The sequence below is a fragment of the Vidua macroura genome, chromosome 2 (assembly GCF_024509145.1).
Source record: "Vidua macroura isolate BioBank_ID:100142 chromosome 2, ASM2450914v1, whole genome shotgun sequence".
NCBI lineage: Eukaryota > Metazoa > Chordata > Aves > Passeriformes > Viduidae > Vidua > Vidua macroura.
In genome coordinates, this window is record NC_071572.1 from 16,140,183 (window position 1) to 16,166,946 (window position 26,764).

Here is a 26,764-nt window from a genome sequence, read left to right on the forward strand (position 1 = left end):
ACCAATCAAATTCTCAAAATAGCATCACTGTGTCAGAATATTTAGTGCTTCTATTAGGCAGGGAGGTTTTTCGGTTTCTCAGAAAAACTTTTGGGTCTCGGTAGGTGGTGCTATAGCCCTTCAATCCACCCGAGGGACAGACCTGCTTCCAGTGCTGAAATGAATTTCATGGAGTAGTTGACACACAATCAGTACCACTTCACCAGCTGAAGTGAGGTGGAAAGCTGGGGGGGAGAATACTAAAAAAAAAAAAACCAACCAAAAACAAAAACAAAAACCAACCAAACAAAAAAAAAAAAAAACCCCCAAAAAAAAACAAAACAAAACAAAAAAAAAAAACACAAAAAAAACCAAAAAAAAAACAAAACCAAAAAAAACCCAAAAAAACCCTAAAATAAAACACAACTGTGCTGAAATTGTAATTTAAACACTTACATAACCCTGTAGTTCAGGTGATATTTAGAGTTTTCATGCCAGGCAGAGGTATCATCATGCCATACACTGAACAAAAGAAAATGGTAATTATGCAAGAGACCTACAAAATTATCATATTGCCATATCTATACAAAAATACAAATAAAGAACTGCACAAATATTTAGCTCTTTCTGCAGCCTATTCTAAAGTCCTATGATTATCTGAATAAACACTTGAAGAAAATAGCAAGTATTGATATTATTCTAAGGAATGAGTTCTGGCTATAAAAGCTGAACATAGCTGTAAGATGGGTTGTTTACATCCACACTGTGAAACCAGCAAAAATTCTGATCAGAGGCTGCAGTGTGCACCAAGACCCCCCAGGAAAGCTCTGCTTTGGGTAACTCACACACAGCTATAAATGACAAGTCAAGTCCAGAAATGTTTGCTTTGGTTTACAGCTAATGCAGTCACATTTCAAAATCATCTCACCTCAATCAGAAGATCTCTTAAAGCCCTGGTTCTTCAAATGACATAAGATAATCTTTTCAGATGAAACTGTACTTGAACTGTAGATTCATGACACAAGAAATACTTAAGACACAAATATCTGGTCAAAGAGCTATACGACAGTTTTATTTGTAAAATACTTAATTCCTAACAGCAAAATACTTTAATTGTACTTTATAAAAGTTAGCAAAATTTGATACATTTGAAACAGAAACAAGAAAACTATTTCTACTTCAATTATTCAATTTTCTTTTCAAGATGGAAGCTATAGGTATGCACTGCACGTAACAGATTTCAGTGCCAGACGAGTCATTCAATAAATATATCCTTCTACCATTAAAATCTGTGAAGGGCAATGAAAACAATTCATAAAACAATTGAAAAAATATAAGCATTTTTGTCTTTTTCTGAGGTTTTGAACTAGTAATATCTATACACAACAAAGTTCTTGGTATTTACAACAAGGACTGTAACAGAAGAATTTGTTAATAGTACACCAGAACAACCAAATTTGCAGTACAACATTTTTACCAAGAAAAGAAAATCAGAAATTCAGTCTGCTTCTTGAATCCTACAGAAGACTTCTGCAAGGAGGTAGCAGAAGGAACTTAAATTACCAACTGATTTCATATTTGATAAGGCCATTGCATATCCTATGTTGCAATTAAAAAGCTGGTCCTATACTCTATACAATAACAGATGTTGAAGTGAGAACGAGTTAATTCACTGTTTTATCCTATTGCTAACAAATAAACTATGAAACCTTTGCCTTGGAGAGGACAGACTTAGTTAAATCTCATTCTGCTATGTACAGGTGTTATTTTGGAAGCCATAGTTTCCACAACTCTCAGAGGTAAAATCCACTCTCTATGCCAGTCTGCCAAGAAATCTCCTTCTGTGAAGAAGTTAGACCTCTGAGACTGCACTCAGACCCAACACAAGTGGCAAGGCAAGCTCACACAGCAGCCAGCCAGTAAGACACTGGGAGAACTGTGTGACTGATGCTGGAAAACATGGAACAGAAAGGCTTACACCAACTGTATGGAGTTCAACAAGGGCAAGTGCTGGGCTCTGCACCTGGAACAGGGCAACCCTGGCTGCATGCATTAACTGGGGAATGAGAAGCTGGAGAGCAGCTATGGTCCTGGAGGTCCTGGTTGATGGCAACTTGAGCATCAGTCAGCAGTGCCCTGTCAGCCAGGAGGGTCAGCCAGGTCTTGGGGGGCATCAGGCACAGCATTGCCAGCTGGGAGAGGGAGGGCATTGCCCTGCTCTGCTCTGCACTGGGGGAGCCTCACCTCAAGTGCTGGGGGCAGTTTTAGGCACCACAATATAAGAAACACATTCAGCTATTACAGAGTGCCCAGAGGAGGGCCATGAGGATGGTAAAGGGTCTGGAGGAGAAGCTGTATGAGGAGCAGCTGAGGTCACTTGGTTTTCGTCAGCCTGGAAGAGACTGAGGGGAGACCTCATTGTGGTCTTCAACATCCTCACAAGGGGAAGAGGAGAGGCAGGTACTGATCTCTTCCCTCTTACGAGCAGTGACAGGACCTGAGGGAACGGCCTGAAGCTGTAGCAGGGGAGGTTTAGGTTGGATATCAGGAAAAGGTTCTTCACCCAGAGGGTAGGTGGGCACTAGCAAAGGTTCCCAGGGAAGTGGTCATATCACCAAACCTGACAGAGTTCAAGAAGCATTTGGACAATGCTCTCAGGCACATGGTGTGATTTTTGGGGATCATCCTATGCACTGTCAGGATCTGGACTTTATGATCCTGATATGTCCCTAACAACTCAGCATATTTTATGATTCTATGATTACTTCCTTTTTTGAAAACAAACAAACAAAAAAACCCCAAACAAGAAAGAAGCTACCCAACAAAAAACCCCATTAACTTCTGTACAGTCACTGTTGTTGAATTCTAACTTACAAATTAAACTGAGTGAGATGTGAAATTGAATATATATGGTAATCAATTTTTATTTACTTTTAAAAGTTCAACATCCAAGTGATTTTGAAAATTAGTTTGTTAAAATTTGTTTGTTTGCTCTTTTTTTTTCTAATATATAACTTAGTGCACTAATAAATCTTAGTTTTGCACAGACATAAAGGAAAGGCAAGGGCATGAACATTTATTATTGACAGGTGCTTTTCTGGGCCTCATACACCTACAACAAGGGATTTGCTAAAAATGTGAAGCCTTAGCCACAGTAACCATGAGATGGTGAAGTTCAGGACCCTGAAGAAATATTTTCCTTAAATTTCATTAAGAAAAACCAGAACCAACCACTGGATTGGGTTTTTTTTGTCCTTTTAGTAGAGCTAAATCAGAACAAAGCAGAGTAACTGATGCCTTGAGAGGCTACTTGGAACAGAGGCTAGACAGTGTTAAAGAAATAAAGTAGGTAATTATTAAAAGGCTTTCAAAGGATACACCTTGGGCAGTACAAGAGCCTAGCCAAGGCTACACCCAAGATGGATGATGGCTCACGAGTTTTTGCACTTTCATACGTTTTGGTCAATTTACATATTTTGGTTATTTGGCCAATTACAGCTTTAGGTTATGAAGTCCCATCCTCCCAGTTTGCTCTCATCAATTCGCTGTTGTTTGTACCTTATGTGCCTGAAGCTGCAACAGTGTCCTTGGTTGTCAGGCTGGAAAATGATTGTTTTGTCTGATTGAACTGTGATGAGAACTTGCTAACACTTTAACTAAAGTTCAGAGTTATATACTAATGCAGTACAGAATCTGGAAAATATGAAAGCTAAAACTTAAGGCATTATTCCCCCATACATTACCAGCTGAACTTACATTGTTGTCTGCCTCTTATCCTGCAAAAAAACACTGATATAGGAGGCAAAAATGTGAGAGATCATACAATCATTAAGGTTGGAAAAGACCTTGAAGATCATCAAGTCCCGATACAACAAGTTAACTAAATGCAATTTAAAGTATTTTTTCCTTTCTGATATTTTCACTGAAGATATCCAATTGTCAAAGCAAATTTCATTCCTCACACGTAATGAGATAATTTAGCTGGCTATGATTCACCCTCCAAGGAGGACCACTCTTTCCTCTCCTCTTTTCCATCTGCTTCTGCTGAATTGATGCACAGTGCATCTTTTCTAACCAGATTAATCTTTCAGATTCAATGAATCATGACAAGAAGATGCTTTTAGGAGAGAGCACATTGCAAATGCTACAGGGAACACTGAAAATAATTTCTGAAGAACACAAACACTACCCATGCAAGGATTTAGGGCTCCCAAGCCTTCTGCTAATTTTGGCCTCATGAAGTGATGCTATTTAGTACTGCTGACAACTCAGTTGAATAGGACAGCTTGATATTACAGGCTTCTACACAGAATTAATAAAAACCTGCTAAATTAAGATTTGAGATAGATGCTAGAGAACTTCAATCTGAGAGATGCTTTCCACTGGCTTTACGGGAGTGGGATCCTCTGGGGGACTCTGTACTCGAGGGCGGCACTGCTGGGGCTCTCTGGCGGATTCCAGACGTTGCCTTTTTAATCTCATGTCTGAGACTGCGGATTGTGCTGTTTATGGCAGCCACACATGCCTTCCAATCAAATCCACTTTCACTTAGATCAAAGGATGGAAAATTCTCTTGAAGAAATTCTAAAAATAAACAAGTATGTAACAGTGAATTATCAATTATTTAGGCAAGCTATGTACTCTTTCTCTAAAGCTAAAACAAGTGTGTGCTACCAAACCAGGACAGCAAGGCATATTGCAAGCCTTGAAAAGCAAAGCAGGGCAGATACTGATTTCCCCCTTTCTGTTATATTTGTTATATTTGAAAATGAGTAAGAAAGGTCTAAGCATAAAAACAAAATATTAAAAGAAAACATGACCATGTGTGTGGTTTTGATCCTTTGAAGTGCTGAGTAACTTCAGCTTCTAATGTGGTCAGGTAGCAAAGAAAAATCTTGGGCTCCATTTCAGAATGACCAGTATTAGGCATGACAAAGCTTTCCTTCAGAGGATCTCTGACAACTATAATCACGAAAATTAATCACACCAGTTCAGCATAACACAGATGTACAGGAACAACAGTGACAGAAAAATTGTGAGAGCTCATTCCTTACCATACTGCAAGAAAGATCAGAAAACAAACACCTGAGTTTGGTAGCAATGACATAAAAAGGACTGGACTATGGTACCTTTCTCCCCTTCCATGAGTAAAATTAGTAGTTTAAAACTAAAATTAAAATTGGTTTTTAAAGTTATTGAGAAGTGACTGTCCTGCTGAGCTGAATTACATGTTTTCTCTAAGCAACCCAGTAAAAGACTTAAACACCAAAAAAGAATTCTCATCTGTAGTTTCAAATCAAGGCAATATTGCTTCTCCTTCTCTGATTAACATCTAGATTTACCTTCATAGTAGAAAGAAAGGTATAGCTAGTAGATATTGTGTCAGTCAGCTTTGTTCTTCCACATACCAGCAAGTAAAAATTTAATATAGTATCATTGTTTACAGTTAATATTTTAACTTGTAATTACAAACCTGCAAACCCATTTTGCCAGAAAAACTTTGGTCTGAAGGAAGAAAGTAACTGAGATAAAAACTTGCGCGCTTGCAGTTCACTCTGCTCCAGAAGGAGAGGTGAAAGGGAGAGTAAGTGTGCCTTAGGATGCTCCTGTTATTAACTATGCTGACAAAGGATACACTACGTGTTGGCTGAAGCAGCAGACAGGCTCTCTTTACTTCCATCCCCAGCAGTAAATTCAAGAATACTTGACCTCAAAGGATCAGCACAGAACTGGAATTCTTCAGGGTCTACAGAGCCTTTGTACATGGTCCACAAAATACTTTTAAAGTTATGTTTTTTCTTTCACCAAAACTTGGATTTTGGGGATTATAGTAAGGCTATGCAGGGTTCCTTCCTGCTCTGCAGGGTAACATTCAGGGAGCTGGTGCTGCCATCCAATCAGGCTGTGTTACAGGAAACAGGGGCAGGGACTGTCCTCTGGCTCCAGAGCAAAGTGACAAGGTCTGGCTGCAACACACAGGATTTGCCTCTCATCTGCTCTGTGGCCTACATGGTCTTCCTGTAGTCCTAAGACACACTTACTAGATCTTTTGAATGCTTCTTAAGCTCAAAATGTCAAGAAATAAAATATGTCTACACGTCTATATATGTGTATATATATAGTGGCAAAGTTTCCAGTGCTAGTGCTAGTGCTTGCCATACTGGAAATGGTTTCTGGCATGGTCTATCTGTCCCTCAAACTATGCCCAGACATCACCCCGAGGGTGTGAGTCACACCCTGCTTTATTGAGCATGAACGTGCTCCCTCAGACACAGTTCTCCTTCCCCACTTCTCTCCCCCATCCCAATGGTGGGGCGGGGGAACAGGACAGAAAGGAAGAAGGTGAGCAAGCACCTGTGTGTGTTTAGCTACCTGATGGGTTAAAACACAACACCTGCTAAATTCCACTTCATAAGCTGTCCTTTTTTCTATCTCTAAATATGGCTTTTTTGCTCCAGGGCTCAGTTATGAATTCCCTTAGCCCAACCTGTCTCCCCATAACTCAGTTCTTCTAAGCATCAAGATGGACTCCTGTGTACTTGCAGAAGGCTGTTCTTAAAGATCTATCAACTTTCCTGAGCTTCTATCCTATTCAGAGCTGTCTCTCACAAGCTCCCACCTGTGACTTTCCCAAACATGTCAAAGTGTGCTCTCCAAGCTACAGAGCCTGTACTCAGACTCTTCTTACTCTACTCAGGACCTCGGGGCCCATGATTTCATAATCTCTACAGTCAATGCCACCACCAATTATCCCACAACCACCCTTTTTATGAAGGAAGCCATAACCTGCTGTACATGACATCTCTGTTCTCTGCTTCATCTACACAGCCCCTGTATCAAGAAATTATCTCTGATGCCCTCCAAAATCCTCAGGGACTGCTTCCATCTCCCACTGCATTGCCCTTTCAAGCCAATGTCAAGACAATTGAGTTTTCCCATGCAAACCAGGTTCATGATCTGGAGAATTTCTTGAGCTACTAAAATATAACTTTATCTACTTCCTCTCAATTTGCTCCACTGCTCACAGAAATGCCTATAAGAACAGTTTCACAGACTAATTTCTGAAGCTGTATGCTTTGTTCATAAGATATGAAGTTGATACTCCTATTAGTTTCCCCACATTATGATTTAACAGAGATTTTCTTACTTACCTCTGAGAGCATTAATTTTATTGGAATCCAGTGGGCTCATGCCACGATCAAGACTACCATACACGTTGCTTTTCACCAGCACCTCTTCACGGAACATATGACGAATTAGGAAGCGAGCTGACAACTCTGGCCGTGTCTTCCCCTTAGCGACGTAAATGACTGAGAAAGGCAACTGAACATTGCGCCATGGGCTCCCAAGAGGTTCTAGAGAAGATGTCATGGAGGGAAGAGAGATATTTTACTCATCCAACACCAACCATGCCTCACAGTGGCTGTATTAAATCAAAACTGACACAAAAAGCTCACCTGGAAACTACTCTACTTGCCTGCAAAGACCAAAGCAAAACTGTAACATTACAGCTACTGCTAACATGAAACATACTGCAGACATGTGGCCAAGCAGCCAGAACACCCTGCCTGGTTTACAACCACATAAAGTACTTCTGATATGTCTTCAGCAATGCAAGCTACATTATTAATTATTGCTTTCTAACTTGTGTCATCTCATGTGGAAAGATGATGCTTTCCCAAGTACATAAGTAAATAAAAGCTTTGCTATTTTAGTGGCGCTTAATTCTCCAAGCAGAAACAGAAGAGTATTTTTCAACTACTTCTACCTCACTTCACTGCAAACATTAATACGAAAAAATGCAAAATTTTTAGTACATAAAGAGGTCTGTGGGATGTGACTAACAAATCTTGGGTGCAGGAACAGATCTGAAACAACCCCAAAGTGATCCTAATGGAATAAATTACTTCCAACGGCAACTAATCTCAGCCCATTTTCCTTGAGGGTCTCTAAGCATCACATGCAGTACATGGCTTTTTTTCCCCAATGAATTTGTGTATTGAACACTTAAATTAAAAGAAGTGAAAATATAAAGTCTGCTTTAAGATTTTTATTGTCCTGAAGAGTCAATTTTGCAGAAAGGTGTGCTTTTTCTTCTGAAATTGCAATACCATTCAATAGATATTTTGAGCTAGCTTTCTTTTTTAAGGCAGAATATCTACCAAATAAAAGAAAAAATTCAGGGCAACTGAACAGAGTAACTGAAGCTGAACTTCCCAATGTCACAGCAGATATGCATTATGGGACTCTGGTAGATGCAAACATATATTCTGTTAGCCAGATATAACACCCTTATTCATTCCCAAAAAGACTTCCTATGTGTACACCAAATGACTGCCTTAAGAGAAAAAGAAGACTCACATAGTTCAGAAAATCGCTTTACTACAGAATTATACCTACAGTTCCATCTTTTGCCTCTCATTGACTATTTAAAATGTAACAAGCAATTCCAGAACACAAAAATTTCTTTGTTTACCCATAGGTTCCAAAGACTGTTGTTTTCTGACCGAAGATATGTGGAAAGCTTCTGGAAACTTATCCAATGCTGAATTTTGCAATGTGTCAGTTGTGGAGCCAGTCATTTTCTGAGAATTTTGAGAATTGTCTCCACTATCTTCATTATAATTTAAATCTACACCGTGAGATGTATCAGGAACATCAGACACTTCTTTCCTCTGAGCTGTCTGCTGAAACATTTAATGAGGTTAGTACACACACTGAGAGAAGCCTACCAGTTTGCTAATTGGGGTTCCAGTTTATTTCACACTTAGTATAAATTAGATTTCAGATCTTTGCAATATAGTTACTCCTGAATTATTTCTATCATGAAAACCACTGGTAGAACAGTTAATAATTATACAAAGATATGCACAGAGCATTTTAGAAGTAAATGTATTTGGAAGTGTTTTGGGAGTAACGTTTCAGTCAATATAAAAGTGAAATGCATAGCTGAATATATCTGAAAAAAAAAAAAGCCTGCGAAAACAAGTGCTAAGAGCTACTTGTTTAAGCTCTCAATCAAATTAGACACTACTTCTGGGCAACATTTGCAGTGCTTTCCTTATAGCATCCTATGCCTGAACACTTCTTAACTGAACTCTGGACACAGAAGCAGAAGAGGCAAAGCAGAAAACAGCATATTCCAGTATTCCCCACATGGAACCAGTGCTGCAGTCAGCATGCCTGTGCTAAGCAACACAGAGACAGAACCCAAGGGATTTCCAATACAGCATTTGTACCATGAGCAGGTCAAATAATTAATCTGAGAAAAAAGTGCAAACATAGTACTTAATAAATCATCACCTTTGCTTTGGTTTCAGAGCGTAAGGAGCGGATCATAGAATTGACATTCGTGATGCAGGTTTTCCAGTCTTTTCCACGCTCGCTCAAATCATAGGTTGGAAAGTTAGTTGCAAGAAACTCTGCATATAAAATATAGAAAATGTTTGAAGCGTCATAATAAAGCCCAGTATTCAGAAGTATCCTAATTTAGAAAGAGAGAGAAAGCTAACTAATGCTTCATATGCTTACTGTTCTCCATTTACAAGCTTCAGATTTCCATCAATAAATATAGTAAACTTATGTTTTGAAAATAACCAGCATTATGAATTCAAGATGTTCTGTGATACTTTTTGAGATGTTGTGAATAATGCTTCTATTATATTAAACATTTCCTGGTAGAATTAGGGGAATTGTGTGATTTATCATACAAACTTTTAAAAAACCCCCAAAACCAACACCACCACCATCCCCCGCAAAAGAACAGACACAGGGTAATGCTGTTGCTGCAACTATTTCACATGGCTTATATAACCTCACACTCAATTTTAACCCTTTAACACATACATGCCATGGGATCTGTGTAAATGACTTGACATTTATTTAAAAAAGCCCCCTCCATCTTCACTACTTCTTACTCAACATAAGAGTGTTTCAAAAACACCAATTAATATTTGTCCCAAGTATACCATGGCCATAAACCAATCCAAATCAACCAAACAAAAAACCACTGACAAAATCCATGGCACACACGAACTGCAATTAAAAATCTAGAGACAGCAAGCATGACTGATGAACACAATGTAAATAAAACTAGAAGAAATTTGAATAGTTTTATTTAAATTGGAGAAAAATGAACATAGAAAATTGCAAAGCAGGACTTTCAAAACAAAAGGATACTGTAGAGTGGAGCACATCTACTATGGCATTTATCTGCTCCCCAGCTGCCAGACAACGATTAGCCAGAAACATACAGGAAAGGACTCCTTTTCAGTTCAAAACTTCGTTAAGTATGAAAGAAGTAAATCTGTGCATTTTGAAAGGTAACATACCTCTTATTGCAGCAATTTTGTTTGGATCCAATGTCCTGCGCCCTCGTGCATTCGCCCCCATAATGCTGCACAATAAAGTTTTCTTGGGGAACAAGACACGAACCAAGTGGCGTGCTGCGTACTTGGGTTTAGTCTTTTGCCGAGCCTTCACCAAATGGTTTCCAAGAACTTTTACATTTCTTGCTGGGTCACCAACAAATTCTTTTGCAAAACAAAAATATTCAAAGAAGAAAAAAATTTAAATCCCAAACGAGTAGTTAAAAACAGAACATTTTTTCAAACTCTTTCTCTTGACTCTCGGAGTATGTTCTCTCTACAATTAATTTTACTATGTATACTAGTAAGCTTGCTTACTAGTATACATAGTAAAAATTAATTGTAGAGAGAACATAAATTAATTTATAAGCTTGCTCTTATAAAAGCAGCTTTAAATTGGAATGGTAGCACAAGTACCTTTTTGATTCACATTAACCACCAGCATAACTAACTGAAATCAAAACAACCAAGAAAATACATTAGACACCCAATTGTCCACAATGTTCACAGTGGTCTGTTTTATGTATGTTCAGATACCAGGTATGTTTGCAAGACACTGACTCATGACACAGAACTGCTAAATCATAAATTGTTTACAAATTTTTAGATAGATATTTGAATATTTCACCTACCATTCATGCAGCTCTTCAGCTGTAAAAATGTATTTTTTAGACCAAAAGCAAAGAAGTCATAGCTCAGCCTTGCATATAAATCAAGGCATTTACACTTTAGAAAAGCATTAGTTTTTAATAGATGGTGCTATTTGATATGTGTATCTTTATTATAATGCAATGATCTATAGAATTCTTGTTTTTCTTTGGAATGAAGTATTTTGAAAGAAACCAAACACTGGAGTATTTGAGTATAGAAAGGATGTTTCATGGATAAAATCCCACACAATAAGAAAACAGGTATTTCCTTCACACAGATCAGGTAAGCTGCTTTCTTAAAAAAATGCATACAGGCAAATGTCTCACTTAGCTTTAGCAGCAATATCTTTTGCCTCCTCCAACACATGGGTAGCATGCACATATTACTTGTGAATTATACACAGAATAGAAAAGATTACATTAAGAGAGAAAAAAAGAGCCAAGAGTTAAAAGAATGCAAAGCACCTACTGTAAATCAAAGGCTTGGGGTAGTACCAGCCTTTTTTTAGCCTTTGTTTCTGTGTATTTTTCACAAAGGAACTCACCAAAGCTAGGATTGATGAAGACTGAAGAAGATGGTAGTTCTTCACTAATGTTCACATCCTCAGATGTATTTCTGTAGTTTAACTCCACAGCATTATTTTCGTGACTGGGCTCAGATGGTGCTGGTATCGATGGTGATGCCACGGGTGAAGATGCAATGTTGACAGTACTTTCCACAATACTGGGAGCAAGATTTGATTGTGGTGAAAGGTCAGGCATCCCATTAGTTGTTGTGAATGATGAATGTAATGAATGTGTAGAAACTATAGTGGGGAGTGGTGGGCTCTGCCTTCCAACAGGCAGCTGAGATTCGAGCTGAAAACTCTGTGGGGCGTGTTTTACTTTGGAATTGACTTGAACGTGGCCATTTTGTAAAGCAGTCCTTACAACTGGGCTATGCCTTCCCTGGCCTGATGAAGAAAGATGAAGACCTAAATCTCTTTCCATGTGTTTTTGTACTCTTATTTTTCCTGAAGGCAAATGACTGGAACTTCTGTATGTAAATCCAACTGGTTTCTGCAAATGTGATTCAGAAAAGAATTAAAAGGTTAAATTACACATAGCTGATAATTTTGAGGGTTTTTTTTTAGCAAACCAGGAAAACTAGATTTTAGTAATGATGCTATTAGCAGCATACTCTTCCTTGAAGTAGTCTCTATCATCAACTCAAGAGCTACCATATTTTAGCCCTCCCTCTACTATCTTCTATTCTCATTTGTATCTGCAACACTAAGAGTTTATCTGGTCAGCTTCAATGTTTCTCAATTTTTTCTCACCTGGGGGGCAAAACTATTTTCTAGACCTCTATTAAAAAGTAAATAGACAAAATAAAATTTTTCAGTTATTTACTCAGTCACTGGCTGATGAATTTTCAAAGAATGTGTCCACTGCCCTGCTTAAGTCATTTTAAACAAGAAAAAAAACCCCAAACACTTTCTCTTCTTTATTTACTTGTTAGCTGAAAACATTAAACATTCAGATCTCATCTACAATGAAGATTCCAAAGGGACTGAAATGGACAAACTGAGAGATGGGCTATGTTTTCCATCACTTCATGTACTTTTATTAAAAATCATACAGCATGTATTCTAGTTCAAAACACAAGCTACTGAGCAGAAGCCACCAAATGAAGATGACACATGTGGATTTGTTTTTCTTATTTTGTTTAATTTTGGTGGTTTTGTGTGTTTCTTTAGAGAAATCTCATTATATTTCAACCTTGTAACCTCAAAAAAGAAAAATCTATGACCTTAAGGAAGTCTTATGTATCTGAGAATTTGTCAGTTTCTCCAGCATTTGGAATTCATCTAATAAAAAAGGTACCTTTACCCCAAACCATTCCATTAGCCCTTCACAAGTACAGCAAGGGTACAGCTACAAAAAAACACAACAGCATTCCTGATGATTTTAAATGGCAGAACCTAAGAAAATAGCTGGCAGATAAAAGCCTTCAGGGAAAAAAAAAAGCAATGCACATCACTTTTAACCCAAAAATACAAACATTAAAGCAGTTGCCGTCCCACATATCAGAGGGGAAGGTAAGAGCACAGAGGTCTTACGGGGTTCATTTGTATTTGACAAGATCAGTTTATTCCTGAAACTCATGGATTTGGATGTGTAGACAGCACAAGCTTGGAGTTGACAATAAAAATACATAACAAATAAAACCTAGTATCCTACTGATAGCTGACAGGTGTGAGAAATCCAGCTCCACCCACCCTTAAAGCAAATGGCCTTACTGCTGTCTGGACATCTCCTGACAGCAGAATCATCTCTGCCACATTAAAAGCTTTGTAGTGTTGATGACAAAAAAAGTCATTATGGATTTTATAACCTTTTTCAAAAATCATCTGTTATGCTTTCCTTTAAAAGATCATTGTTAGAAGTACTAAAATTGTGTCTCTTAACAGTAGATTGACCATTTAGGAACAAAATGAATACTGTGTACTCAATAGCAGACATTATTAAAAATGTTTAAAAAGGAGTTTCCATTAAAAAAATAAATTCTATACTGTAATGGATATGACAACATACTGTTCAGATCGAAAGTTCAGTTCAACCCAGTTGAACCAACCTGACTGATGCTTGAACTCTCTTCTAAATGCAGAAACCAATGAGACAACACATCACCTGTTGCAAAGGTGCAACAGCAATATACTGAAGTTTAAGATGCACCTACACAATTCACTTCTGTTCATGCCAATACAAATAGAATTTTACAGCATCTATCACAGCATCCAGAATTTGATGGGAGTCACTGCCAATCTGTGGCCACCAGTCGATAACACAGGAAACTGAAGCTGGCACATAATCAGAAATCTCAAGTAATTGGATTGAAATAGATTCTAAGTCTACTATTTTGCTCCTTACTTTAATCTTAGTGAAAGGACTGGGATTTTAAAAATAAGCATCAGAAGAAATGAGAGAATTAAAGCAAAAATAAATGTCTTAGGTCTTTAATACTCACAGGTTTGAGCAAGAATGGCTTTATACGAGTATGCTGCATTTCCGAGACCTTACGATGAAGCAAGTCAAACTTTTTATCCAACTTCTGAATGGCATCATACATGGCCTGTCAACAAATACAAGACTGAAAACAGTACTGTTTCACCTAAAGAACCCAACCTAAACCTGAAGAAACCAAGAAAGTTCAATTAAAAGCTGAACTCCCTCCCTAAAACTTAGCCAACTTCCTTCAACAGCACTGCTGAATGCTTAAGGAGACTTACAAGACATTAACAATTGGTTACAAACCACTTACAAATTGAGTTCCATTAAGCATGACCTGAATAACTCCAGTCACACAAGTACTCACCTGAATAAATATGGGATGCTTTTAATTTTTAGTGCAGTTATTTTCAATTTTGCCAGTTACTGCTTCAGAAATCAAAAGGAAAGAACTCACAAAACTAACACTAGCAGGATTTTTGGCACACCTTTGGCAAGCAACTTGTACATTCAATAGCTGGGTGTGTATCACTGCCCTATCTTTCCCACTACTGTGAAGCTCCTCCCAATAACTAAACTTTACATTTTGTATTAAAGCTTAATATTTGAAAATTATTCTTATGAAAAGTTCAGAGAATATGAAGGAGATTAGTTTTACTTTGAAAATATTGTAGTTATGTGGGCAATTAACAAGCAAACAAGGATCATGTTACTGGTTGTCAAGTTTATAATACAACTCTTCCTGAAGTTTAACTAAAATTGTTTAAACACCATTTCAGATATAAAGATAAAAAAAATACCTGGCAATAACTGAGGACCTCCATAAGAGGATTCTGCTGGTATCCAGTATAAGAAGCTTCAGATAAAATGCTTTCCTTTTTCATTAAAATAATAATAAAATATAAAAAAGAAAAAAAAAAAAAGAAAAAGGAGTGTAAGGTACTAATATATACATGGACTTAGGATATCACATTAAGCAAGTAAATCCCAACTTCAAATCTCTCATATTACTTCAGCCTCATGTTACCTCAAAACATACATCCCCAAAGCAGCTTTTCAAAGTCAGACAAATAACAGAAAATTCACTTACACATTCATAGTCTGGTTCATACTCATAAATGACACTGTCACTATCTTCATATTCTTCTTCCCTGGTTCTCATCTGGGAAATAACATAATTAACATTTAATGTTTTGAAAAGTTAAAGAATTCTTCCAGGAATCCAAGTTGGACACTTTTGGTTGTAGCTGTAATTCCCTCCCTTGGCTATAAGAGGGCCCAAGAAAACAAGACCTACCACAGTCATCTTATTTTTGTACAGGTGTGTTAAGGAAACTTTCCTGTCTGACCATGCAGGAGACACTCTGGTGGTCACTCAGGGACTGTAACTGCTGGGCTGAAGCCTCTTTGCAGTGGGTGGCTCAGATGCCCTGCCTGACTCCCTACATACTCTACTTTCACAGTCAAAGGTTTCCTTATCAGCTTGACCCTGGATTTGTGATAGCAGAGTCTCAGACCTCTGGTTTCTTCAAGTAAATTTACCATGGTACAGGAATAGGACATATATATATATATATATATACATATACATGAAAAATAACATGCTTTTTTATTTCTTTATTGTAAGGCAGAACTTCCTCATCGAACTAAATGTACTATACAGCCAAGCTTATGCAATCACAGAATCATGGAATCACTCAGATTGGAAAAGACCGCTGAGTCCACATTATGAGACTTCAGTGGGTATAACTGAAAGCAGAAGCTGTAAACAATTTCTAAAGAGGCAATTTTCTCACGGCTTGCAAACTGATTTTAAGCAGGAAGAATGGTGCCATCACCTGGACAATCCTGGCATTTTCCCTTTGTGGATGGATGCCGATCCCATCCACCACTCACCACAGATTTAAAGTGTCTGCTGGTGGTGTTTTCTTTTAAATTTTATTTTTTTAACTGAACAGGTTTTATTTTAGAAAAGGAAGGCTGGGAGGGGGGTAGGTGATGCTTCTGTTTCGTTTACAATAGGCAGAATTCAGTGATAGATAAAATTGTGGAGATTATTTTGGGAGTTACTGAAAAACACCTGAAGGACAACCGAGTCATCAGTCACAGCCAGCAGAGTTTCAGAAGGGTAAAGTCCTCCTTGTCAAAGTTAATTTCCTTTTCTGACAAGATGAACCACCTAGCTGATCAAGGGAAGTCAGATGATGTAATCTGTTTGGATTTCAGTAAAGCTTTTGATACTGTCTCTCACAGGATCCTCTGGACAAAATGTCTGGTCCGCAGCTGTTCAAACACATCACAGCATGAGTGAGCAACTGGCTCATGAGCCAGGCACAAAGGGTTACAGTGAATGGGGTGACATCAGACCTGTCACTAGTGGGGTTCTGCAGGGCTCCATCCTGGGCCCTGTGCTTCTCAACATCTTCATAAATGATGTGGACACAGGAAGGGAGACTAAATTTTCTGATGACGCTAAGTTGGGATGAGCTGTTGACTCCCTTGAAGGTGGAGAGGCCTCGCAGAGAGATCTGAACAAATCAGAGGCTGGGCAACCACCAACTGTATGAAGTTTAACAAGGACAGTGCTGGATTCTGCACCTGGGATGGGGCAACTCTGGATGTATGGACAGACTGCAGAGTAGGAGGCTGAAGACTTGCTAGAAGCATCCAAGCATAGATATCCTACCCATCTTCAGTGGGATGTCATCAAATCACCACGCAACAGTGAAAAAAAAATGATATTCCAAGTAACATTGAAACTGGTCTCAAAATGAAGGGCTATTGTTTGGTGAAACATACCACATTGTGTTCCACTAGAGCAGGAGAAAGTCGTTTTCTTTTATTATGCAAAACCACAAAATCCATTTTCTCAGGGCTGTGACCAGTTCCTCTCTGCATCATTGCAGAATGGCTCATTTGTGAGGCCGTTTGATCAGCAAGTACTGGCAAGCCTTCACTTCCTGTTAAAGTGAAGAGAAAGTAAAGCTCATCAGAAAGTTTTGCACTGCATTAAATGTTTCACTACAGTAAAAATAGGCACAGTCACCATTTTTTTTTAACTTTCACACTGCTTGATTATTTGAAATTTGTTTACCAGCATACTATCAAACAGTTATTTATCGAATTAATTTGGATCAGAAATTATAAATTCAATTTAGTATTGTTTTTTTCAAACATAATGATATTTTAAAAAGTGCCAGTAAAAGTAATACTGACTTTGTGAGCATAAATGGCTAAGAAAAAAATAAAAGGTGTTCTGCAGCAGGCAGGGGGAAATGAAAACCTAGATCTCTCTCTGCATTATGTTGAGCTTGCTCTGACAGCTTCTTATAGTAGGCAAGAAGATACAAGACAAAAGTATAAGAAACTCATTTGGACAGATGGAATGAGACGTGAAGGAAAGGCACTGCTCTACAAGATACCAGACTAAGACAGTGGTTGAATAAAACAAATCCAACAGAATTTCAGTTCAAAGTTCAATACTCACATTTGAGATAAACCTGTGGTGTGCTTCTCATATATCTCACTATATTTGATTTTAACTAGACAATATCTAATGCTAATACACCCAAAGATAATGAAACCATATTTTACCTTTTAAGAAACAACTGCTCTCATCATGATTAATTTATTAATAATGAAATAATTACTCATGTCCCAAAGCCAAGGTCAGCAACTGTCTAGGACAGCTTCTTGGACAGAAGTTTTAATTTTGGTGGGTTTGTTTGTTTGCTTATTTTCCATAAGAGAGACAAATCCCCCAGTAAACCATCCAAACCATCCTCCACTCCCAAATTTGTTTTTAGATGTAAACATATAGACAACTACAGAATACTCTACTGTCAATTAGAAGACCAAGAAATCTAAATGTTCTCAGAAGCACCCAACAACACTAGGAAACATATGTATCTTGTGTCTGTGAAGAGAAACACTGATGGGATTCTCTACAGAGTTAATTGGCTGAATTTAAAAAGAAATCCCCCAAACTAGAGAGTGCCTTCATTTAGTTACAGTAATTTTCCTCACTGACTTGGTAATACTGCTACAGAACTTTATAAATGCTCATAACAGCTGTGAAGAATTTATGTCTGGGCCAATGAAGCATTGGGTAAGATTTTTTGAGATTTTGATCTTGCATGTTAAAATAAATACAGTGAATTAAAGACAATCACAATGGCTACTTACCGCTAATAATTTAGCATCTTAAACAACCATCTAGCTATCATTACACATCAGCATCTCCAGTACTAAGTTACACTAGATAGATTATCTAAAAACCTAAAAGCCTAAAAATTTTAGGCGAGGTTCTTCCATGACATTTGTTTTCCAAATTGCTTCCTAATTTATTCCTAGGTATACTTACCTTTACAAGTAAGTAAAAAGTAGTCTTTTTAAAACGTGGTATTTTAGCAGGCTCATCATTTATAAGGACATAGAAAGTAATAACTAAAAGGCACTTTTCTTTAAAGGCACTGCCGAGCAATTTCTATAAAGTAGCTTTGTAATAAAACGTGTTTTAAAGATACGGGTAATATAGAAAGCACTGAATCCAAAAGCACGGAACATATGGCATTAAAACTAGCCATTAACTATCAGATCACAATAGAAATGAACAGTAATTACCATAGGCAAGTTGACTCATGTGGTGAACAGAACTGTTTCCTTCAGAGTTCTGTTGCACTGGCATGCAGCTTTGTGTGGACAGCCCGTTGTCTCCATGGTCCATAATCAGTGCTTCATCCTCCTCCTCAGTCTTCACACACAAATAATCTAATAGCAGATGCAGAAATAGAAACAGTTAAGACTGCAGGTCATTCTGCATATCAGGTGACAACTGTCGTGCTTGTATCACACCTAGCATTACCTCAATTGTACCACAGGCTATTATAGATTCAGCTTCACTTTAGCATCTAAATGCAAAGTCACTTTTAAACATAGGCACTGAGGTTTAAACGCACACTAGAATAGAAGCAGCTTACTATTGTTTAGTTGGTGAGATTTCTGAAACTGTTCAGAACCGAATTCCCTCTAAAGTGTCCAGCTTCAACAGGAACAGTTACAAGCCAGTAACAAGCACTTCTACAAACTCTACTGTTTACATATTCAAGCATACGAAAAAATGTATTAATCTGGTCTTGAAATTTAACTTTCATAATTAAGACTTGCTTAATACACTTGAACAAATCAGTCTACAAATCCTAACTGTATACTTGGTATTAAGATCAATCCAAACATTGGCTCCCAATGCAATACTGTGCAGAAATGCTGAATGGCAAATCTCCAGTAGCAGATTTTTTCCAATTAAACACGCTACCTCAAGAGAAAAATGGTTTCAGAATAACTGTATTATAGTTATTATTGCTAGATTCACTGTTTTTGACAGGGTCAGGGAGGGAGTGGAATTTATTTTTGATGAAACAAATTAATGGAAGGAACCTTATCAAGTTAGGAAATAAAACTGAAGTTCAGCCAGCACACATGCATGACACTCTAAGTATGAGTAACACAGGCTGTATTTTCCACACTGTCTCTGCCCTGTTCAGTGCACAGGATGGACTGAGCTCCAGGAATGAATAAGAACTGTATGAGTGGAACAGCAGTCTGGGTCTCTACTCTTACATAATCACTTCATTCCAAATCCTTCTCTCTCCTAATTTCTTAGAGACCAAAAGGTAAGAATGAAGTTGAATTTCACAGGTCATTCAGTTTTCCCTCTGGCCAATAGTTCCATGTAATTCAAAGGACATAATACAGCAGGGTTTGGATTTGTCTGTCATCAGATTGAGAAACTGATGGTCTGTTCAGAAACACCCATCAACCGCCACGCCATAAAGAGCTTTGTTCATAGGTGTAAACAAAGCCAAAAAACTACCTGGGGCAGAGCTGACCTGTACAAAGGAGTTTAGCTGAGGACACACTCTAGGATATGCTGCTTAGGCTGCCAACAGGAGAACAGTTCTTGGCCAGTTTTCATCAGCTGTATAGAAGTAAACAACAGGCTTACTCATGAACTTAATTTAGGTGCAGCTTATAGCAAAACACTTCAGTGATATTCACTGACTAAAGTTCATTGCAGGCTAACATGAGATATTAGCATGTACTGAATTATTTAACTGCCTCACAGGCACAATTTTTTTTGTTGACAATCATTTAGTATTCTACCTACTTTAGGAGAGTATTAACAAAGAGTCAGTAAAAGTGCATCTGCAGCAAAGCAGGAGGGATGACAATCCTCTCTGCCAATTTCCCCAGCCAGGATGCCAGATTAGTGCATGGTCTGACAAATGCCCTACTTACAGCTGGGTCTCTGCTGTCCTGCAGTCGTCTTTCTATCCCTAACTAGACAAAGCAATGCAAATTGTATGTTATTTAGGCATCCCTAAAAACACAAAATTTACCTGTATATTCATAATCTTTGCCACAGATCTCATGCCTCACTCAAATAACACCAGCAAAACAACCTGACCTGATCAGCAACTACATCACTCAAATCTACACTAGAAAGAGTGATGAGTATAGAAGAGGGAAAATTCTGTGCAACCAGCACATAGCAAAGTCAAAGCAGCTCCATCTGGACTAGAGGAAGGCCAGTATGATCAGAAGCTAGGAGAGTTTCTACAAGTGGTTGATACTGAAAGCAAGGGTCAGTCTTCCATACCCTCTACCACCCCCCCTTAAATAAGTTTCAAAATCAGAATTTCTACAGTGCAGTGGACTCTGAGCAGAAATTGTTTCCAAAGCCTGCAGCTACACCAACTCACAACTGGAAAGCAAACCTAAACCAAACAGGAAAATACAGAAAGCAAAACCACCTCAATTAAAAAAACAAAAACAAAAACAAAAACAAAAAACACCAAACCTACAACAGATTTCTACAGTGACATGGAAGCAATGCAGCAACAAGCAGTAATCTCTCATTTTAAGCTTGCAGGTGATGGCCAGGATTCTCCTCATCCCCTGGCCCTTTAATTTCCATCACCCATTGCTGAACACGGCTGCTTTCACACATAGAAAGGGAATTATTCTGCCTTCAGAACAGCACTTCTACATGAACAATCAAGAAACTTGAAGATTAGAATACACCACCCACTTCCAGGAAGGTTTATTAGTATGACTGGTCACATTGCAACAATAAGAAAAGCAGCTCCAAGAATGTAGACTCACCTGCTTTATACCAACCATTTCCTCCTTTCCCTAATGCATTGTAGTTGCTCAGCCTCTAAAGTCAGTGGACAAACTTAAATGTCTTTGCTAGAGATTTGACTACATTGATCAGCAAGAGAAAGATACATGTAATAAAAAATATTTTTTATAAGACTGTTGACAATTAAACAAAGTTTACTTACAGAATACAAAATATTATTAATACCTTCAAAAATTTGCAACAAGAAAAAAATCCAGCTATTTAGCCATAATTAGAAAGACACTGCAACAACTGCTTAGTCCTCTAAGCAATTTTAAATATTTCTAACGCTTCCTTAAAGTGCCCAGGAATAGAAAATATTACCATAAGTATATAGCACCAAACAGTATGAAATACAATTCTGACTCTCAGGAAGAAATCACAATCTGCCAAATCCTATAGATTAATTTGTGCTCCTGAAAAAAAAAAAAAAGAAAGCCATCGAGTGTGTCTTACTTCTGAACTTCTGACTTGGATGAAGATGCAACTGCATTTCTTGTGTCAAATTAGAATTATATATACATTAACTCACTCCACTGACAGAAAATTTCATTATCTAGATATTTAGATGCTTCCAGTAAGTCTTGAAAGGAAATTCTAAATTTAAAAAGTATGACTAAGGAAATATTTCAGGTTTACATATTTCAAACATGGCTTTTACTGTGAAATAGATTAAGTAGATTACACATTAGTAAGACTTACTAAATAGGCTGATTTATTCAATCATTGGATCAAGTTATTAGTTTAGGAGACCTCTGAATTTCTGTTTGAAAACTGAAGTAACAGTCATATAAAATTAGAAAACATAACCAAACTAATTTCCTTTTCAGACTCAATGCATACTCTGAGTTATATTATATAAGCTATGACTTAGAATTTGCAGTGGAGCAGTAGGATATGCTAAAACCTCGAACTTTATAAAAAAATGTGCATTGTACAGAAAGACATTTATAGACAGAGCAGTCCAGTGAAATGACCATATCAAAAAAAAACAAGATTGGAGGTGATCTTTTTAACTTCTAAGATGTTCAAGTTCATAATTCAGAATTCTTTCATCAGGAGATCATCTTAACTTCTGCACAAAAACATCACGTTGAAGCACATTGAAGGCACATACACTTGAATTATTTGCACCCAAAAAGTCCAACTCTGTACCTAACCTTGTACTACATTAAATTACAGCTTTTTATGCAGCTCTGTGAAGCCAAGCATCACAAAGAATTTATTTCCCGTAACCAATAGAAAGATATATTTAAGATTTACTAGGACTTGAAAATGTGTTGGTATTAAACATCAAGAAATACTAAAACTAAGCAAACAAACAAACAACAAACTCAAACTCTTTCAAAGGCAGAATTGAAAGGAAAAACACTAAAGCTCAAAAAACCTCTCTAGCAACCATGAATTACATACCAAAACAAGTCAAGCAAAGCAATGGCACCCAAATAAATAAAGAACTTACCTGGGATGAAACTAAGCCACAAAAGGAGAGACAGCTAGCCTTAACTTGAATCACAATTAGATCCTGTGCTATTTATGGCATGACACTTGTGCTAACAAACACAAAAAAAGTGAACACAAGGGAGAGCCCAGGGACACCAGCGCCTTTCAGGGTTAGTATCATCCCATCACAACTCTAACTAATCATTTGCCTATTAACTAAATCTCACTGCAGACATAGCTGAGAGGTTTAGGCAGATTTATGATAATGAGAGCTAGAAGCACAGAAATACAACCAGATCTGTCTGATGCATCAGCTGAAGTCTGAAGACAAGATGACAGACTATTTTTTTATTTCCTGAAGTATGTTACTAATAAAATACATCACATAAGCCAGTGGAATAAGGAACAACTTGTACTGAATTAGACATTACCTGATGAATGCTCTCACTAGTTGCAAAAACACAAATGTAAGTGATCATCAGCATAGAATGGTAAAGGGAGGTTGATAAAAGAAATGGCTGAAAGCATTGACTAGTACTAAATCCCATCCCAATCTCTACTACCGAGTTCCTGGAGAGCTTCTTGCAAAATCACTAAAAACTTTTTATAGAAATCTGATGAGTTGTCTTAATTATGAGTTCAGTTAGACACCTCTGTATTTCTGCAAACATTATCTCAACACACCCAGGTGAAACAGCCAGCCATGGAAGCTCTGTGTAAGTCAAACCAGATTTTACAAAGATTTTTAAATACTGCACTCAGAAAAAAATGGTAGCACTCATCTTAAGCCACATCCTTAGCATACTTCTAATTATTCTGTCCTTCCTCGAGATATGTTCTCAGGGATCAGAGACACCAGAATACTCTACCAGAGATAAAATGCTTAACAACAGCCTCTAAACACTGAAACGGTTAATTTAGGATGCTGCTGTCAGAATTTGCAATAAACTAAGGCAACAGAAACTAATGTTCAACTCATACAAACTAATTACTATGGAGAGAAGCAAAAGTAAAACCAGATTTCCTGTACCTTTACATGTCATATTTAGATCATTGAGACGATAAGTCAAGGTAAAACCACTCTCACATAAAGCCCTTTGGTGTTTATTAAGACTGGAGCTCATACTGCACCTTTTGATTAAAAAATATTATTAATGTCATATCTTTTCTATTGTCAGGGATTAACACAGGCTTAGTATTTGCTAGGATTACTGAGTAACAAACAAAGCCAATCAGGAAACTGAAGAATTGAAGACAAAGGAAAAGCACCGACAAACACATTACTGTGCGCATTTATTTAATAGAGATTATTTCACAATTGCTCTGCTCCCACCCTTCTGCCATCTCAGTCCTATCCCTTTAGCTCATGTTGACACTTGCAGAACTGCACAGCAAACTGGCTATTTCCTGATCAGAAAAGTTCCTTGAACAATGATATCATACAAGAGAATTTGGCATCTGAGCAAGACACAACTGGAAGATCTTTAGAGGATAGGTCTGTGACAGCAAAAACCTAAATGGGCATAAACTAATCTGAATCTGTGTAAACATCACTTGCCCGAAAGGCAAGGCAAAGCACGTAACTGGCGGAAATAGACCTGTTTTAGTCCAAAGTCAAGGTGTCTGGTCTCTAAGACACTTAAGTTGTGCTATACATTGTGCCTTCTGATAGACAATTCATTAGGTCAGGCCTCTCACTTTATGAACAGCATTCATCTCTCCCTTACTCAGGTTTTGTATCCAAGTAACTACAGCGCTGGGGGAACCCATCAAAGCCGAGACCTTGCTGCTCCACAGGAAAGTCTCCCCAAGATTTTGGCACTACGCTCAGCTGCCATTTGAAGACTAGGGAAAGCAAAAGCTTCCCCCACCATCAACACTGGAACTGAGGCAACCAATCTGTGGCTGGGCACACTACTCCTGACAACTAACTTCCCCGCCAGTCCTGCCCCGAGAACGCGCAATCCGTGGAGAGCCCCGGGGGCGCAACGGGCCGCACGCTCTGGGGGGCGAAGAGACGCGGCCCCGCCCGCCATGAGCCGCGCCCCCGCGCCGCGAGACCCCGCCGGCGCTGACGCGGCGGCGACGGGCAGGAGCGGCAGCCAATGGCAGCGCCGGCCGCGCGGGATCGGGCGAATAGCGACGGGCGCGGGGGGCGTGGCCCGGCCGGCTCGGCAGCCGGCGTTGGGGCTGTTGCGAACGATGAGGGAGCGTTCCCCGCGCCGCGGCGGCGCCGCGTCTCTCCCACCCCCCTCGGCGGGGCGAGCCGCCCGGCCGGGAGCCTTACCCTCCTCAGACATGGCTTCCTGGGGCGGCTGAGCGCGGGGTCCTCCTCGGGCGGGCCGGGCGGCGGAGCGAGCGGGGCTCGGGTACGGGCACGGGCAGGTGTGGCCGGAATGCGGCGTTGGAAACGGAAGCGGCTTCTCCGACGTGAGCAAGAAACTGTTTTGGATCAATGCGGCTGCGCGCTGGCCGCGGGGGCGCGCCCGGGAAACGGGAGCGTGGGGGCGGTGCCGCTCCTTCAGCAGCCACGGCTTGCTCGCAGTTGTCCGCCAGCGAGCGAGCCAATTAGCCGGCCGAACAGCCGGTCCGCTTCCGCAGCAGCCACCGAGCCAGCTGCCCCATTCCCTCCGTCTGCGGCCAGGCCGTCCGCTCCCCTAGCAGCCAGCCAGCCTGCTAGCCAGTTGGCCCGCTCCCGCAGCAGCCCTGTCGTTCCCGCAGCAGGCAGGCAGCCAGCTGGCCCGCTCTGGGAGCAGCTAGTCCGTCGGGGGGCCCTCTCCTCCAGCAACCCGCCGGAGGTACGCTATCGGGCGCGGCTCTCGAGTTACGAAAATGCCCGGGCTTTCTCCGCGCCCCTCTCGGCTCCCTGGCGCTGCTACACTCAGTGCTAGCCGAGGCCAGGTTTAGCAAGCTCCGGTTCATGCAGTTTTTTTGGGCCCCTGGGGAATGCGGGGCTGCCGAGCTGCTCCCTGGGGCCCTGCGTGAGGGCAGAGACTGTTGCCTGTGCCATTCGCTGCAGTTGCTCTCAACGTTAGTACACACTGCTCCAGGTTTCAGGGTACAAACCCGTCTGGTTCTTCTAGCACACCAACAACTTGAGTTTTGGTGGTCTGCAAAGCCCCCTATTTTTTGATTCGGGGCTGGGGATCAGCAGATCCAGGAGACACTCTGCCCAGATACTCCGTGGCTGTCCTCATGCTCCCCCCTGGAGGCACAAGAATCTCTCTGGGGATATTTATTTGGGAAGTGATGGGAAGAACCAAAGAATTAATTAGGTTGGAAAAGACAAATTTTGAGAGCATCCAGCCCAACCTGTGACCTGACACCATGTTATCAAGTAAACTATGGCACTAAGTCATACTAAGTTTTGTTTTAAAATGCCACTGGGGACAGTGACTCCACTATTTTCCTGGGCAGCCCATTCCAATGTCCCAAATACAGTGACATAGTGTAAGAATATTGGATGTGGATGGTTATGGGTCCTGATCTGCTCATGGCTTGGGGCAGCAAAGTGGCCTACAACAGCCTGCAGGATCAAAGAAAGTACAGTTCAGCAGCACTATGCAAGGCAAAAGAACAGCAATCACTGCAGGTTCAACCAAGAGCTTTTAAAGAAAGTGAAGGAGATGTGTGGAAAGTTCTGTTTAGGAAATGAATAAAAATCAGGAAAAGGGGTGGATTGAAGTGAATTGGGCAGGAACAAGAGTATGGTGATAGTAAATGTTTTTCTAGCTTTTCTCTGAGATATGTGCATACATTTGTGTATGGGGGTCAGACGTGTCAGAGGGCCCATGGGCCCATGGTACAGTTCTGGAGTGAGTGCAGGTGTGTGAGTAAATGTGTGAGCACTAATGAAGGTAAAACTGGATGGTTCAGCAAGTAGAGGGGTGGCCCCAGAGTCAGAAGTGTGTTTAAATGTGGGACCATGGGACACCTTGCTACTGAGGACTAGAGGAGTCCTGGCCAGGTGCTGGAGGGACCACAGATCTCAAGGGGTGAGGGGCGCATGTGTCTGAGAGTAAAATTGAAGTGTTATGGGGTATCTTGGGTGCCCTGGACAACACTGGCTCCAGGAGTCTCCTGAATTGCCTGCAGCTTGTCCTGTTTTTCCAGCAGAACAGGAGCCTGTGAGCACGCTGCCTTCTGTAGCT

At 39.6% G+C, this 26,764-nt stretch overlaps 1 protein-coding gene across 5 annotated transcripts; it reads right to left on the reverse strand.

Moving 5' to 3' along the window:
* Positions 1-1,024: 1,024 nt before the first annotated feature.
* Positions 1,025-24,975, reverse strand: BEND2 (BEN domain containing 2). 5 transcript variants are annotated; one of them, XM_053971250.1, is made up of 13 exons: positions 24,901-24,975; positions 19,876-19,964; positions 18,611-18,757; positions 16,787-16,947; positions 15,078-15,149; positions 14,788-14,862; positions 14,007-14,111; positions 11,542-12,055; positions 10,311-10,511; positions 9,283-9,401; positions 8,456-8,663; positions 7,131-7,334; positions 1,025-4,563 (listed from the first exon to the last, which is right to left on the reverse strand). In XM_053971250.1, exons 3-13 carry the CDS (start codon positions 18,711-18,713, stop codon positions 4,340-4,342), a joined length of 1,986 nt encoding a protein of 661 aa, XP_053827225.1. In that variant the 5' UTR covers positions 18,714-18,757; positions 19,876-19,964; positions 24,901-24,975; the 3' UTR covers positions 1,025-4,339. The 5 variants fall into 5 exon arrangements, with proteins under 5 accessions (XP_053827225.1, XP_053827224.1, XP_053827226.1 ...); XM_053971249.1 differs by lacking the exon at positions 19,876-19,964 and adding an exon at positions 21,495-21,586 and having other exon boundaries at positions 24,901-24,972; XM_053971251.1 differs by lacking the exons at positions 19,876-19,964; positions 24,901-24,975 and adding exons at positions 21,495-21,586; positions 24,312-24,586.
* Between the last annotated feature and the right edge of the window lie 1,789 nt (positions 24,976-26,764).